Source organism: Budorcas taxicolor, chromosome 23, assembly GCF_023091745.1.
Source record: "Budorcas taxicolor isolate Tak-1 chromosome 23, Takin1.1, whole genome shotgun sequence".
NCBI lineage: Eukaryota > Metazoa > Chordata > Mammalia > Artiodactyla > Bovidae > Budorcas > Budorcas taxicolor.
This window is the reverse complement of record NC_068932.1, coordinates 18,239,332-18,253,928: the sequence shown is the minus strand read 5'-3', so window position 1 is coordinate 18,253,928 and position 14,597 is coordinate 18,239,332. Positions and strand designations below refer to the sequence as shown.

Below are 14,597 nucleotides of genomic sequence, written 5' to 3'. Positions count from 1 at the left end.
GGGACTTCCTTGGTGGTACAGTGGCTAGCAATCCGCCTGCCAATGCAGGGGACATGGGTTCGATCCCTGGTCTGGGAAGATGCCACCTGCTGCGGAGCATCTAAGCCCACACACCATAGCTACTGAGCCCTTGCGCTAGAGCCAGTGAGCTGCAGCTGCTGAAGCCCGAGCACCTAGAACCTGTGCTCCATCCACAACAAGAGAAGCCGTAGCAATGAGAAACCTGAACACCGCGACTAGAGTAACCCCCACTCACCGCAACGAGAGAAAGCCTCCCCGCAGCAATGAAGATCCAGCACAACCACAAACAAACAAATAAATGTTTTAAAAAGAGGGAAATTTGGACACAGAGACACGCAGGTGGATGCCACGTACGGACAGAGGCAGAGATTAGAGGGATGCTACCACAAGCCAAGGAACGCCGAGGACTGCCAGCAACTGCCAGAAGCCGAGAGAGAGCATGGAGTAGCTTCTCCCCCGAGTCCCTAAGAAGGAACCGGCACCTTATTTACATCAGACTTTGGACTCCAAACCTGTCAGAAAACAAGTTTCTGTTGTCTTAAGTCACCAAGTTCGAGATAATTTATCACAACAGCCCTAGGAAACTAGCGCAAATCATTTCGAGGAATTGTTTAGAATGTGTAAGCTATGGAGAAATTTACTGAAGATTCCTGGGGGTAGTTCTGAGACTCAGTGGAAAAAACTGAAGGTCTATGAGTGTCTCTGATGGATTTTGGGTTATGCTTGGCCCAGTCAGGTCTGCCATCAGAATAGAAATAAAGAATAGAGAGATGTGATCCTGGCTTATGCTTTCGCTGCTTCCCTGTGCTCAGTTTTAACCTGGGAGGCTGTCAGGATACACAGCAGTCTCCCTCTCAGTAGTTTAGGAGGGCTGTCCTAAGAATAGGGCTGCTGTGAGGGCACAGTTAAAAAAAAAGTCAGTGGCGGGGAGGGGGGAACTGCTCTGGCAGTCCAGTGGTTAAGACTCTCTACTTCCAGTGCAGGGTGCATGGGTTTGATCCCTCATCGGGGAGCTAAGATCCTACATGCTATGAGTTGTGCAATCTAAGTAAATTTTTAAAAATATGTAAAGAATGAAGAGATGACAAGGAGCCATTACACTCTCATTGTATTTTGATCATAGGTAAAAAGTGGCCATGTAGGAACACATCTCTACAGGGACTGTTAGGGTGATCCTACATAGGCTGATGCATGTGCTCCTGTTTCTGGGACTGCAGAAAGGGCAGTACTGCCCTTGCCAAACCCTGGCAGTGAGAATAGAAAAGTAGATACTCGAACTCGCAGGATGACTGGCTGCAGGTGTCAGAGGAAGGCAGTCTCAGACCTGCAGAGGCTTTGTGTGTGTGTCTGGATGCCCGGGTGTCAACAACATTGAAAATCAGAAGACACAGGGTAGCATAGTTCAGTATTTCAGAAAAAGACCTTAGGACTTCTCTGCTGGTCCAGTGGTTAAGAAACTGCCTGCCAATGAAGGGTTCAGTTCCTGGTCTGGGAGGACTGCACATGTGGTGGAGCAACTGAGTCCGTGCACCACAACTGCTAAGTCTGTACTCTAGAGCCTGCATACAGCAACTACTGGAGCCCACGTGCCCTGCAGCCCGTGCTCCCCAACAAGAGAAGCCACCGCAATGAGAAGCTAGTGCACTGCAACAGAGAGTAGCCCCAACTCACCACAACTAGAGGAAAGCCTGCACAGCAATGAAGATCCAGCGCAGCCAAATGTGAATAAATGAATACAATTTAAATAAAACCTGCAAGGGTGGTTTGGCGGGCAATGCCAGTCAGGCAAGGCCTATGAGATGTACTCAGATCAGGAAATGAGACAGATAATAGTAACTACCACATATTGATTATATTTTTATCAGTTTTATTTAGATATCATACAATTCACACATTTAAAATGTACAATTCAGTGTTTTTTAGTATTTTTAACAGTTGTGTAACCAGTACCTGGAGAAGGCAATGGCACCCCACTCCAGTACTCTTGCCTGGAAAATCCCATGGATGGAGGAGCCTGGTAGACTGCAGTCCATGGGGTCGCTAAGAGTCGGACACGACTGAGCGACTGCACTTTCACTTTTCACTTTCATGCACTGGAGAAGGAAATGGCAACCCACTCCAGTGTTCTTGCCCAGAGAACCCCAGGGATGGGGGAGTCTGGTGGGCTTCCGTCTCTGGGGTTGCACAGAGTCGGACACGACTGAAGCAACTTAGCAGCAGCAGCAGCAGCAACCAGCACCAAAACCTAATTTTAGAATATTTGCTGCATTCTAAAAAGAAATTTTGTACCCATTAGCTAAACACTTTATTTTAATTTTTATTTTAAAAAATATTTATTTATTTATTTGGTTGAACTGGGTCTTACTTGTGGCTGCAGCATGTGGGATCAAGTTCCCTGACCAGGGATCGACCCTGGGTGCCCTGCATTGGGAGCTGGGAGTCTTAGCCACTGGGCCACCAGGGAAGTCCCAAGAGCACTTTAAAGAGATTATTTTCTTTAGTCTTCCAATAACTTCTTCATTTAGTATTATCCTCTTTCATGGACAAGAAAACTAAGGCCCAGAGTTAAGAAAAACTTGTGCAAGATAACACAAACTGCCAGTGCCAGAGCCAGGATTCAAACTTGGTTTTGGTTGATGCCAGAGGGTGCCCTTCTTAAACCATTACCCAGGTTCTGTAATCTGTTCTTCTAACTCTGCCTGGTTCTTACTCCCTAAGGCCTGTTTCTTGCCCTCAGGGCTTCTGCTAATTGTCATGTCCTGTTTCTGGTCCCACCAGCCATACCCTTCATGTTCCCTTGCCTGGGTTCCTGCAAGTTGCTTCTGGGCTCTACCCTCTTTCCCTTGAATCCACTCTTGTGGCAGATCAACTTCCTAATGCCCAGTCTTGCTCAGATTACCCACCACCCCCACTCTGAATAGGTCCACAGTGCCTCCTGAATAAAACCCTTAGCTTCTTAACATCATATCCAGAACTCAGAGGCCTGGTCCTGGTCCACTCTTCCAACCTTCTCTTGACCTCACAGAAGCCCTTTGCTCCTATCACACTGGGTCCTTGCCAGCTTCCACATGTATCTAACATGATCCTGTCTCCCCGTATTTGGTCCTGTTCTTTCTGCAGAGAGTACTATTCCCCCAAATTTCTATCTGTCTAAATCTTACTTGGTCCAGCTATAAACCTCCTCCAACAGCGGGTGGTTCCTCCTGGCCTCTGCCTTCTCACCCCATTCAGCTCACCCAGTGGGGCTCTTACTACATGCTTTCTGTATTAACTTGGGTTGGTCCAGACTGTAAAATCCAGAGAGTCCTTTGATTGCCCGACCAGAGAAATTTGCCCACTCTCTTTAGACAGAGACAGCATCAGTGCCACCCAAAACACACAGAGAATAGGGGAGCATAGAACCCCTAAAGAGATGCTGGGTGCATTGAAACAAAGACCTATGTCCAAGTATAGGTGGGATGTACCTTTTCCATAAGACCTCTGTAACCTCACTATTTTACTTAATACCTTTTTGATATATTTGGTTCACGTGTTCCTTTATTCATTCAAAAATAGTTACATAAGCAAAAACCAAATATAGTCCTTAACTCATAGAACTTACAGTCTAGTGGGAGAAGCCAAAACTAATCAATAATAAAAGGAAACCTAGAAATGCTGCAAAATGGTAACCTGAGACATAGTGATTGAATCTCGAGAAGGTTTTCAGGTTTTCTAATTCACACGATCCTGTAAATTATTTTAGCTGGGTGACGAGCCTTTTATTTCACAGTTAAACTGGTCCTTTAAATTTATATGTTCCAGAAGAGGTACCTTTGGATTTAATTCACGCTGAAGTGTGAATGAGCAAGGCAGCCCTCTCTTCCTAAATCCTTGAAAGAAGATGGATCCTGTGGTTGAGGATGACTGCAGAGGCCTAAGGAGGCTAGAGAACAGTTTCCTTTACTTTCTGATTTTGACTGAGGGACACTTGGAAGCTGGCTCTGAAGGATCCTGTCTAGACGACAGGAGAGGTGTGGAAGTCATAAGGCCTTTGCTGACCTTCACTCTTCTTAGTAGCTATAGAAGCTTCATGTGCAAAATTTATCTGTGTACTGAAACAACCTGCACAAGAATGGGTTATAATGGCAGGAAGAAAGGATCCCTCCCAGCTTCAGCTCACATGACGGTGGAGATAACATCCAGCACAGAGAGTTCATAATGTACTGGTCCATTTCTGAACATCACATACATGTTACTCCTTTGAAACTTACCATCAGCACCTGGGGCCTCCTCACCTGAGGACTGGGGTGTTTTTGATTAGAGCACCAGAGAGATTCTAATTCAAAATGATTCACTCGGTTTGCAGGTCTTCCAACTCACCCTGCAAGACTGAGGACCGCTGCCACCTCCCTCAACTCTGCCCCACGCCAAGCCTGGCTGCTTGTAATACTTTCAGGCTTTCAGAGAGTTTGGTCTTTGCCTCTGCTGTGGCCCAGACAGCCTGGCCCTCTTGCCTTCCAGCTACAGTCTGAGTTTTTGGAGAGTAGGATCCATGGCTTATTCAGCACTGTAGCCCCAGATGGTGACTCCCAGTGAGTAATGCTTTAGGACTGTGCAAGCTTCCAGTCCTCTTCTCTGCCAGCTTCTTACCTCTGACCTTATAGTCCTGGCTAGGGAAAACGACCCTCAGAACTTTCACTCTGGGTTCCAGCCCCGAACTTGTTTTTAGCTGTATAGAACCGGTTCCTCTCCTTCCCCTCACTGAGTTCCCTCCCCAGATTTCTGGCCCTGTGGCCAGTTTTGAAGAGGATTCCATAGCAAAGCTGGACAGTTTTGTTTTTTTTTTTCAACATGTGAAATATGTAGATGTTAGTCTTTAGTGTGTCTGAAGGAGACAAGAGTTAAGCTTTGCCCCAGCCCAGAGTAACCATGTGCCCCAGGAAGTAAACTATTGGGAATGATTTGTAGCACACATTTGTCCTTTAATTTTTCCCCATTTTTGCCGGTGATCCCCCACTGGGTGAGCTTTGTTGGGAGACAGAGCTCTCCCCCAGGAAGAAAGGTAGAGGCAAATGACCTCTTCTTCTGATGACTCTGCCTCTCCAAGTGGTGACTTGGAGACACATGGACAGGTGGGAAATCAGCAGAGGGTTGACTGCTGAGAATCAAGTGACACTAAGTGGACTGACCGTGGCTGGGTTTCCTGTTCCTTAGCCCCCTTCCTTCTTGCCAGCTCTTCAACCTAGTTTCATTCCAATGAATCCAGTTTCTGTTATGTTAGCCAAAGTTAGTTTCCAGAGCTTCCAATCTGGAAGCTTGACATAAATCTGAATGTACATCTGCAGGGGATGGTTTAAATAAACCAGGGAACGTCTATAAGATGGAATACTACATAGCAGTTAAAAAGATCAATGGCAGGGAATTCCCTGGCGGTCCAGAGGTTAGGACTCCAGGCTTTTACTTTAGAGGATGTGGGTTTGATTTCTGGTCCAGGAACTAGGATCCCATAAGCTTCGAGATGCGACCATAAAAAAAGTTGAAAAAGTTATGGCAGATCTAGGTGTTCTGACAAGGAAAAATCTCTAAGATGCAAGTCTAAGTACCATATGTACAGCATTTCACCATTTATCTAAAACTTAAAAATTATGTATTTCTCTGTGTATGTATGTGTTACCAGTAGAATGAGAAATCATGAGAGTGATGTTGTTTTGTTATCCTGTCTTTTCAGGCCTACAGTAGTGGCTAGCACATTGTAGGCACTCAATAAATATTTGTTGAGTAAATGTATTGCATAGCAGAAGATCTGAATGAACACACATCAAACAGAAAATAGGGGTTCCTTAAAGGAGGGACAAGAATTATTTGTATTTTTTTAAAACAAGGACTATGTCTTCATGTATTATTTGTATTGTTAAACAATATAAAAATAAAAGAACTAAATATGAACAGGTGATTAAAAAGCCATTAAAATGTTGATTTCAAAGACTATCATAACAAATAAAAGTTAGTTGGCAAGGAAAGGGGGAGAGAATGGGTATTCCAGATGAGTACATGATATTTTGGTAAAGTTGCTGGCCTGTTTGACAAGAGAACTAATCATTACATTTTTTAGGCCTTTTTCCTTTTTTTCAAATGTTCAATAAGCAGCCTCATCCCTTCCCTAACCAGGCTCAATATTGATGCAAGACTCAGAAAAGCTTATTGTACACATGATATTTTTATATTTTGACCTAGGCATCAAAATGTCCCGCTTTAATTCAAGGAGAATGAACAGCAGGAGCAAAAGTGGAAAACAGAAAGTTGCATCAGGGAATTCCAAGTCACTTGCTTGTTGGAGGGTGGGAGTGGAGAGGACGATGTTGGAACTGCTGGACAATGTTGGATCATGGGCAGATCCTCCTCCTCTTTCTCTTCCACCTTGTTCCTTCTTTTACTTTCCTCCTGTATTTCCTCCTTCTTTTTCTCCCCCTTCCCTTGAGGCAAGGGCCTGGAAACACAAAGATGATTCAAATAACCTCTCTGTCTTCAAACTCCAGATCTGTTGGGATAGGTAGATGGATTTGCAGTCATATTTGTGGTGGACTCAAGTCCACGTCTCTGCTCTTCAACCATCCTTTAGATCCCTGGCTTTCTTCCTTTCTCCACATTTCTGAATTCCTGCCAATCTGTTCTCTACTTCGATATTTGAAAGTGAAGTCGCTCACTCATGTCCGACTCTTTGCGACCCCATGGACTATAGCCTACCAGGCTCCTCCATCCATGGGATTTTCCAGGCAAGAAAACTGGAGAGGGTTGCCATTTCCTTCTCCAACTCCGATATTTAGACCTTCATAATTCTAAACTGTGTTCTGTTGTATATGACTCATGTGTTTATTTGTCTCCCTAAGTTTACTGTAATCTCCTTGAGGCCTGGGGCCACTTTTCTGTGACCTTTTGTTCAGCCAAGCAGTTGGAAACAAGATGACTTTCTGAACTTTCATGAATGCTTGCTGTACAGCTGTGCTTATCATCATGCTGACAATCAATAACTCAACAGGGCAAGGATGATTTCAGGAGAGCCGTGACATCCTTGCAGAAACAGGGTGTGCAGGCTTGTCAACTGCGGGCTACTTTTACAGCACTCAGTCAGCAATGATACTTGCTTTTAATCAGAAGTCACAGAATAACAGTTGGTTTTGAGGAGGAACCCTCCCTTTTTCAGGGTAACCGATTAAACTGTAACTACAAGTGCAATGTATGGTCCTTATCACACAGTAATGGAGATAGAAGGGCTATCTGAGAAGGGAGTTCAGCTATTTTTTTTTTTGGCCGCATGATGCAGCATGCCAGATCTTAGTTCCCTGACCAGGAATTGAACCCACGCCCCCTGAAGTGGAAGGGTAGAGTCTTAACTACTGGATCACCAGGGAATTCCTGTGGAGTTTAGCATTCTTAATACTTACCGTCTCATCTTGAACATTTATCTAGACCTAGTGTGCGCTAGGCACTCTGCTGTGAAGCAGCTCTTCAGAGGTGATCTCATTTAATCTTCACAATACCCATCTGAGGATTATTATTGTCCTCACTTCACAGAAAAGGAAACAGAATCAGAAAATCAAGTAACTTGTCTGGGGTCACACAACTCGAAGTGATGGAGCCAAAAATTGAAACTAGGCTCACTAACTTTACAGCCTAACTCTTAACTATAGTGCTGTAGTTCCCCAAATATTAAGGACATTGTGTAAAAAAAAAATCATCAAAACAGATGAACCAGAAATACAGTTGTATGGTATTCTTCTAGTTGCAGTGGTAATAGTTTAGTTTTGAACATTTCATTTGTGTGAAACCATCAATTTAATTCAGTCAATTAATTGATGTCCTGGGTGTAATGGGACCAGGAATAAAACCTAAAAAACTTGTTCACACGTCAGGGAAATGGCAGGATTTGAGCCTTGGGTTCCCTTCTTCGTATATGCAGAAATTATACAACCTGGATTTTCCAAGGCTGCCTGGAGTTCAGTGAAAATTTTCACTGTTTGTTGAATTTTGCCTTTCTTTTCATGCATTTGCACAATAAGGACATTTTGTTAAACATAAAACTAAATGCAATTTTATTTAGACACTTTTAGCCAAAATTCATCAATTGAAACAATCTATTAGAAAACATGATTGATTCAATTTTTGGTTTGGATAACAGAGTCTGAGGATTTGCTTATGCATTTTTCCAAAAAAAATTTAACAAAAGGCCACTATGTGCCATATGCCCCAGGGAGCAAAACAGATGTAGCCTCTACTCACGTGTGGTGGGAAGTCTAGTTGGGAACCCTCACATGAAATGGTCACATAAACTATACAAGTTGTGGTGAGAGGTATGAAGGAAGAGTTCAAGTGCTATGTGAAAGTTTAGTAGGGGAACTGATTTATTCAGAGGGGGCCATGGAAGGCATCTGAATAAGTGTCTTTTGTTTATTTTGGCTGCACCACTCATCTTGTGGGGATCTTAGTTCCCTAACCAGAGATCAAACCAGGCCCCCCACAGTGGATATGCGAGTCCTAACTACTAGAGTACCTGGGAATTCCCTGAACCAGTGACTTTTAAACTGAGATGTGAAAAGCAATACGGCAGGCCACCCAGGAAAAGCAACAGAGCAAAGGCTTTTGAGAAACTGAAATGTATGTGGATAGAACTTAGTGAAAGAAAAGGAGAGTGCTGGGTGATCTTCAGGTGAAAGGTTGTCAGAGAGAACAACAGGAAAAATATCCATAGAAAACCCCAGCAGAGGAAACTAACACAGAGAAAGAAATTAATGCTTTAAGTTTACAATGGTCTAGCATCTATTGCCTCAGTTAATCCTCACCAGAAGCCTGTGAGGCAGGGAGGGAAAGCATAATTATGGTTCTTTCTCTCTTTGAGGATTAAAGCTCAGCCAGGGACAAAATTATGCAGGTTTTGGCTCCATGATTCAGATCAGAGAGGCAAACTGTGGCTTCCCTGGGAAGCCAGAAGGGAGCGGGTGGAATGAAGAAGTGACCCACTGGTATGCCGTCTGAAGAAAGCAGGCTGTGAAACAAATTTAGTAAGTACTTCTTGGCTGCCACTCTGTACCTCTGTATTAGGACAGAAAACTCATCTTGCCAGTTTAGAGAGTGACTCTTGAAGTCACTTTCAAGTTCGACAATTCTGTAATTCTGAGACTTACACATCAGGACAGAATTTGAGCGTAAGCTGTATATTTCTGACTTGAAGCTAAAAGTCGGTGGAATCCGGAGTTAATCAAAATAAGAAACTACAACTCCCTGCAGGCCACGGGGCTGGGTTTCCCAACGCCCCCTCCTTGGCCCCTCACCCCTTTCTTTTCCGCCACGACAGGGGGCCACTAATGACGGTTAGTTTTTTGAATAGACCAATAATATCGTGAAGCTATTCGGGTAGAGGAGGGGCGGGCAAGTTATCCAATCGTATAAAAAAGGGGGTAACACTTTAGCCAATCCAGAGGCATGAGGGCGGGGCCAGGGTTGGGGGGCGGTGAAAGAAGTTTGCTGACTAAGATGGCGACTGAGGCGCAGAGTGAAGGGGAGGTGCCAGCCCGGGAGCCTGGCCGGAGGTGAGCCCAGTTCTTGGTCCAGCTGCCTAGGAAACGAGGCCGTGGGCTGGTCGTACTGACGCCTTTCTCTTGGGTCATGGTGACCCAGGGGGCCAGGCTTTGTTCCTTTTTTTCTGCGGCGTTTCTCATCTTTGCGGCTGCAGGGACTGAGGCTCGGTGGTCTGGCGCCGGCGCTGGCCACAGCCAGGACCCTGCTTGATCCTGCCGATGTTATTGGGAGGTCCACTAGCGGGGTTGGCTGCAAATCGACCTGTTTGTGGTGGCAACGCTGCGTGCCTTTGCACTGAGACTCATCTCGATGGTGAGGAAACAAGCCCAGAGCTGTTAAGCGAATTCCCCAACCTCGCACAGCGTTGGGAGAGAACGCTGTCAGTACTTTTTAATCTCTTCCGAGGCAGTTTATATGATTAATTCGGAGCACAGATTTGAGTGTCGTTTAGATATGGATATGAGTCCTTGGACCAGTTAAACATTTGAAAAATTTTATAGTAGTGAAAACACTTAGCATGAGATCTGCCCTGCTGGTAAAATTTTAAGAGTATAGTGAGTGCTGTCGACTGTAGGTAGTGTTGTGCAGCAAATCTCAAGAGCTTATTCATTTTGTTTAACTGAAACTTTAAGTAAAGAGTAACTTCCCGTTGCTCTTCTCCCAGCTGCTAGCAAGCCCCATTCCATTCTGTAATTCTGTGACTTTGACTATTTTAGACACCTCGTGTAAGTGGATACCTCATATAAGTGGAATCATTTGCCTTTCTGCAACTGGCTTATTTCAGTTAGCATAATGTCCTGAAGTTTCATCCATACTGTCACATACTGCAGAATTTTCTTTTGTAAAGGCGAGTAATATTCCACTCTATGCATATACCATAGTTTGCCTGTATCTATTCATATGTCCATGGACATTTAGGTTGTTGCCACATCTTGGCTATTGTTAATTGTGCCTCAGTGAACATGAGACTGCTAATAATTCTTTGAGATCCTAATTTCATACTTTTGGATAAATACAAAGAAAAGATTGCTGGGTCCTAGGTAGTTCTATTTTAATTTTTTTTTTTTTTGAACTTCTAGGCTACCTGCTGCTGTTGTTTAGTCTCTTCAGTTGTGTCTGACTCTTTTGCAACCCTGTAGCCCGCCAGGCTCCTCTGTCCATGGGATTTCCCAGGCAGGGATACTGGAGTGGGTTGCCAGGAGATCTTCCTGACCTAGGGATCAAACTGGTGTCTCCTGCATTGATAGGTGGATTCTTTACCACTGAGCTATGCACTGCCCTATTTTATTTTCCTACCAACAGTGTACAAAGGTTCCAGTTTCTCCAGGTCCTCACCAATACTTTTTTTTTTTTAATCATAGCCATCCTGACAGGTGTGAGATGATACCCACTGTGGCGAGGAACAAGACAAGGCTGCCCACTCTTGCCACTTCTGCTCAACGTAGTATTGGAAGTCCTAGCCAGAGCAATTAGGCAAGAAAAAGAAACAAGGAGGGATTGAGATAAGAAAAGGAAGAATGAAGTTATTCCTCTTTGAAGACATGATTTTGTATGTAGGAAATCCTTAAGATGCTAACAAAAAAAAAACGATTAGAATTTATAAACAGGTTCAAGTTGCAGGATACAAAATTAACATACAAAAATCAGTTATGAGTCTATACACTAAGAATGAACTATCTGAAAAGGAAATTAGGAAAAGAATCATAATTATAGGAGCGCTAAAAAGAATAAAATACTTGTGCTAATTTTTAAACTTCTCTCAGCTTCAGTTTCTTCATTTGTAAACGGACATAATGATGTCTAGTCCAGAGAATGTCAGTATTAAACCAGACAATCCTTTTAAAGCTGTCAGTGCTGAACCTAGTAGTTAATAACCACTCCATACTTAATAGCTTTTTGTTCTTCTAGTAGAGGAACTAAAGAACAGATCAGAGGAATCAGTTTAGGAAATCATTGCTTTGTTTCTACAGAGTGTTTTCTCCCAAGTTAGCACACTCCCAAGTTAGCTTTTCCTAGAAAGAATTTCTAGGTGGTTTTACCCCAGCTTTAAGAACTTAGTTGTCTTAATTGAGAAAATGTATATTGAAATTCAGTGAAAGAAAAAGTGAGGTCATTCAGTTGTGTTTGACTCTGTGACCCCATGGACTGTAGACTACCACACCCCTCCATCCATGGGATATTCTGAGTACTGGAGTGGGTTGTCATTTCCTTCTCCAGAGGATCTTCCCAGCCCAGGAATCTAACCTGGGTCTCCCACATTGTAGGCAGACGCTTTACCGCTTTACCGTCTGAGCCACCAGGGAAGTCTTAATTCATTCTGGAATTCTGTAGAGTGAGCTTATTTACAGTGTTGTTTGTTGAGTCTCTAAGTCAAGTCTGACTCTTTTTAAAAAAAAAATTTATTTTTTTATTGAAGGATAATTGCTGTACAAAATTTTGTTGTTTTCTGTCAAACCTCAACATGAATCTGCCATAGGTATACATATGTCCCCTCCCTTCTGGACCTCCCTCCCATCTCCCTCCCCACCCCACCCCTCTAGGTTGATATAGAGCCCTTGTTTGAGTTTCCTGAGCCATACACAGCAAATTCCTTTTAGCTATCTATTTTACATATGGGAGTCTGACTTTTTTGCAACCCTATGGGCTTTAGCCCGCCAGGCCTGTGTTGTATACATTGCCCCAGTGTAAATGAGTAAGTAAAACTTTTGGTTGGTATCTGTTGGTGCTGTTTGTATTGAATAGGAGAATCCACATCCCAGAAAGCTGGGTTTGTGGGTAGGACCTGGACTCCTTACTTAGCACAGATGGGAGTGGTTGATATTCCATATTTCATATTTTATAGGGAAGAATTTTCCCCTCTTGGAGCTGCCTATAAATGGTTGGGTCCTTTCCTCCCCTAGAAACTGTAGAGGGAATTGATGAGTTTGATTAGATCATCCTTTAGCCTGCTCTAAAATCTTGAATTGTGATGAAAATCTGAAGAAAAAATACCATTCGACAGCAGGAATAGTTTGAATTTCTTTAAAGGATATTGCTATTTGAATTTAAATTTGGGGCAATAGTATTAGTTACATAATCAGTCTATTCACAGACTGTTATCTGAACCTGAAGTAATTCATAGAGAAGTTGAGTTTTCTAAGGTCTTTTTGAGGGCAGGTCATGTATGGATGTGACAGTTGGACTGTGAAGAAAGCTGTGCACCGAAGAATTGATGCTTTTGAACTGTGGTGTTGGAGAAGACCCTTGAGAGTCCCTTGGGCTGCAAGGAGATCCAACCAGTCCATTCTGAAGGAGATCAGCTCTGGGATTTCTTTGGAGGGAATGATGCTGAAGCTGAAACTCCAGTACTTTGGCCACCTCATGAGAAGAGCTGACTCATTGGAAAAGGCAATGATGCTGGGAGGGATTGGGGGCAGGAGGAGAAGGGGACGACAGAGGATGAGATGGCTGGATGGCATCACTGACTCGATGGACGTGAGTTTGAGTGAACTCCGGGAGCTGGTGATGGACAGGGAAGCCTGGCATGCTGTGATTCATGGGGTCACAAAGAGTCGAACACGACTGAGCGACGGAACTGAACTGAACGTGTATATTTTTATTATGTATTCCCAACAATTAGGTTTGTGTAGGTAGGCTACAGTTTACTGGCCAATACTTTGGCCACTTGATGCAAACAGCTGACTCATTGGAAAAGACCCTGATGATTTTGAAAGATTGAAGACAAAAGGAAAGGAGGGCAGCAGAGGATGAGATGGTTGGACAGCATCACCAACTCAGTGGACATGAACTTGAGCAAACTACAGGAGATAGTGGGGACAGGGAGGCCTGGTGTCCTGCAGTCCATGGGTTCACAAAAAGTCGGACATGACTTACTGACTGAACAACAATAACAAGGTGGTCAGTAGTGAATGAATAATAGTTTTCGGTATTTTTAAGACAAAAATATTACCTTGTGATAAATGCTGTGCAAATTACTTTATGCTCTACAGATATTAACCTTTCTAATCTTCTGTTGGTGGTATGGTCCCTTGTAGTCTATAAAGAAGAGGAAAGAATTGTCTGATTTGCACAAATCAATATATATTTGCAAGTTGAATGGAGAATATATGATCATCTGTTTAGAACTGTTTAGCTTTCTAGTTCTATTTCTTCATTATTATTTTAAGCCTGCATCTAATGAGGGAAATCCACAAATTGAAGCTATCTATTCTACCAGTAGCAGTATAAAAATAATAGGAAAAAAAAGTAGTGGCTCTCAAGGGCCAAAGAGAAAAAAACAAAAGCAGGAGAAGAATTATAGCCACCTACCCACATAATTGGCAGTAGGGAAATATGGCTCAGTATTTTTTTAGTTGAAAAGAGGCATAAAAAGAAAGTCCTAACTATTATTAGATGAAGAGGGGAAATTGATAACAAAGAGTCACAGGCTTTTTAACCTCAATATTCCCTGAAAAAAGAAACCCACTGTGAACCAGAAAAAGCAAACAAGAACATACACGAGTGGAGGGAGGCAGAGCAAGTCATGGAAGTGATAGCATTTATGAAAAGTTGGAGATAGTTAATATACCAGCAGTGTCTGAGTTTTGTAGCCCTGCCCTTGGGACTTAGGAATAGTAGGAAACTTTGGAACAGACTTTGGGATAGTTACATCCCAGTTTGGAAATGTTTTTGGAGGATAAGGAAGGTGTCTGAAGGTGGGGAAAGTGCCCTGGATCCTGCTGAATGACTACAGTGTAGACTTTGTAAAGTCCCTTTTTAAAATTACATTGTTCTTTTCTCTTAGAAGACAGCAGTGTGGCCCTTCAAGAAAAGTGATAGACAGAACCTGTTGATCTTAGGAAGAATTTTCTATTCTCACTTGTAAAAGTAGAAAACATGGTTTAAATGTTGAATCCAGTTTTTTTGGCCGCTGAGCTGTGAGGTGTTTGAGATCTTAGTTTCCTGAACAGGGATTAAACCTGGGCCCATGGCAGCAAGAGCCCCGAGTCCTAACCACTTGACCACCAGAGAACTCCCTGAATCCA

The 14,597-nt window shown here is 43.3% G+C and overlaps 1 protein-coding gene and 1 non-coding gene across 2 annotated transcripts in view; both read left to right on the top strand.

The window, feature by feature from the left end:
- Positions 1-794: 794 nt before the first annotated feature.
- On the top strand, positions 795-927 carry LOC128068113 (small Cajal body-specific RNA 11). The gene has a single exon (XR_008201461.1). It is a non-coding gene; the product is annotated as a small Cajal body-specific RNA 11 (non-coding RNA).
- An 8,601-nt stretch (positions 928-9,528) lies between these two features.
- The window catches only part of ARHGAP19 (Rho GTPase activating protein 19), a 58,605-nt gene continuing 53,536 nt past the window's right edge, over positions 9,529-14,597 (top strand). The window contains exon 1 of the mRNA XM_052660970.1: positions 9,529-9,584. Within this exon, the coding sequence (XP_052516930.1) occupies positions 9,529-9,584 (56 nt within the window). The remainder of the gene's footprint in view (positions 9,585-14,597) is intronic.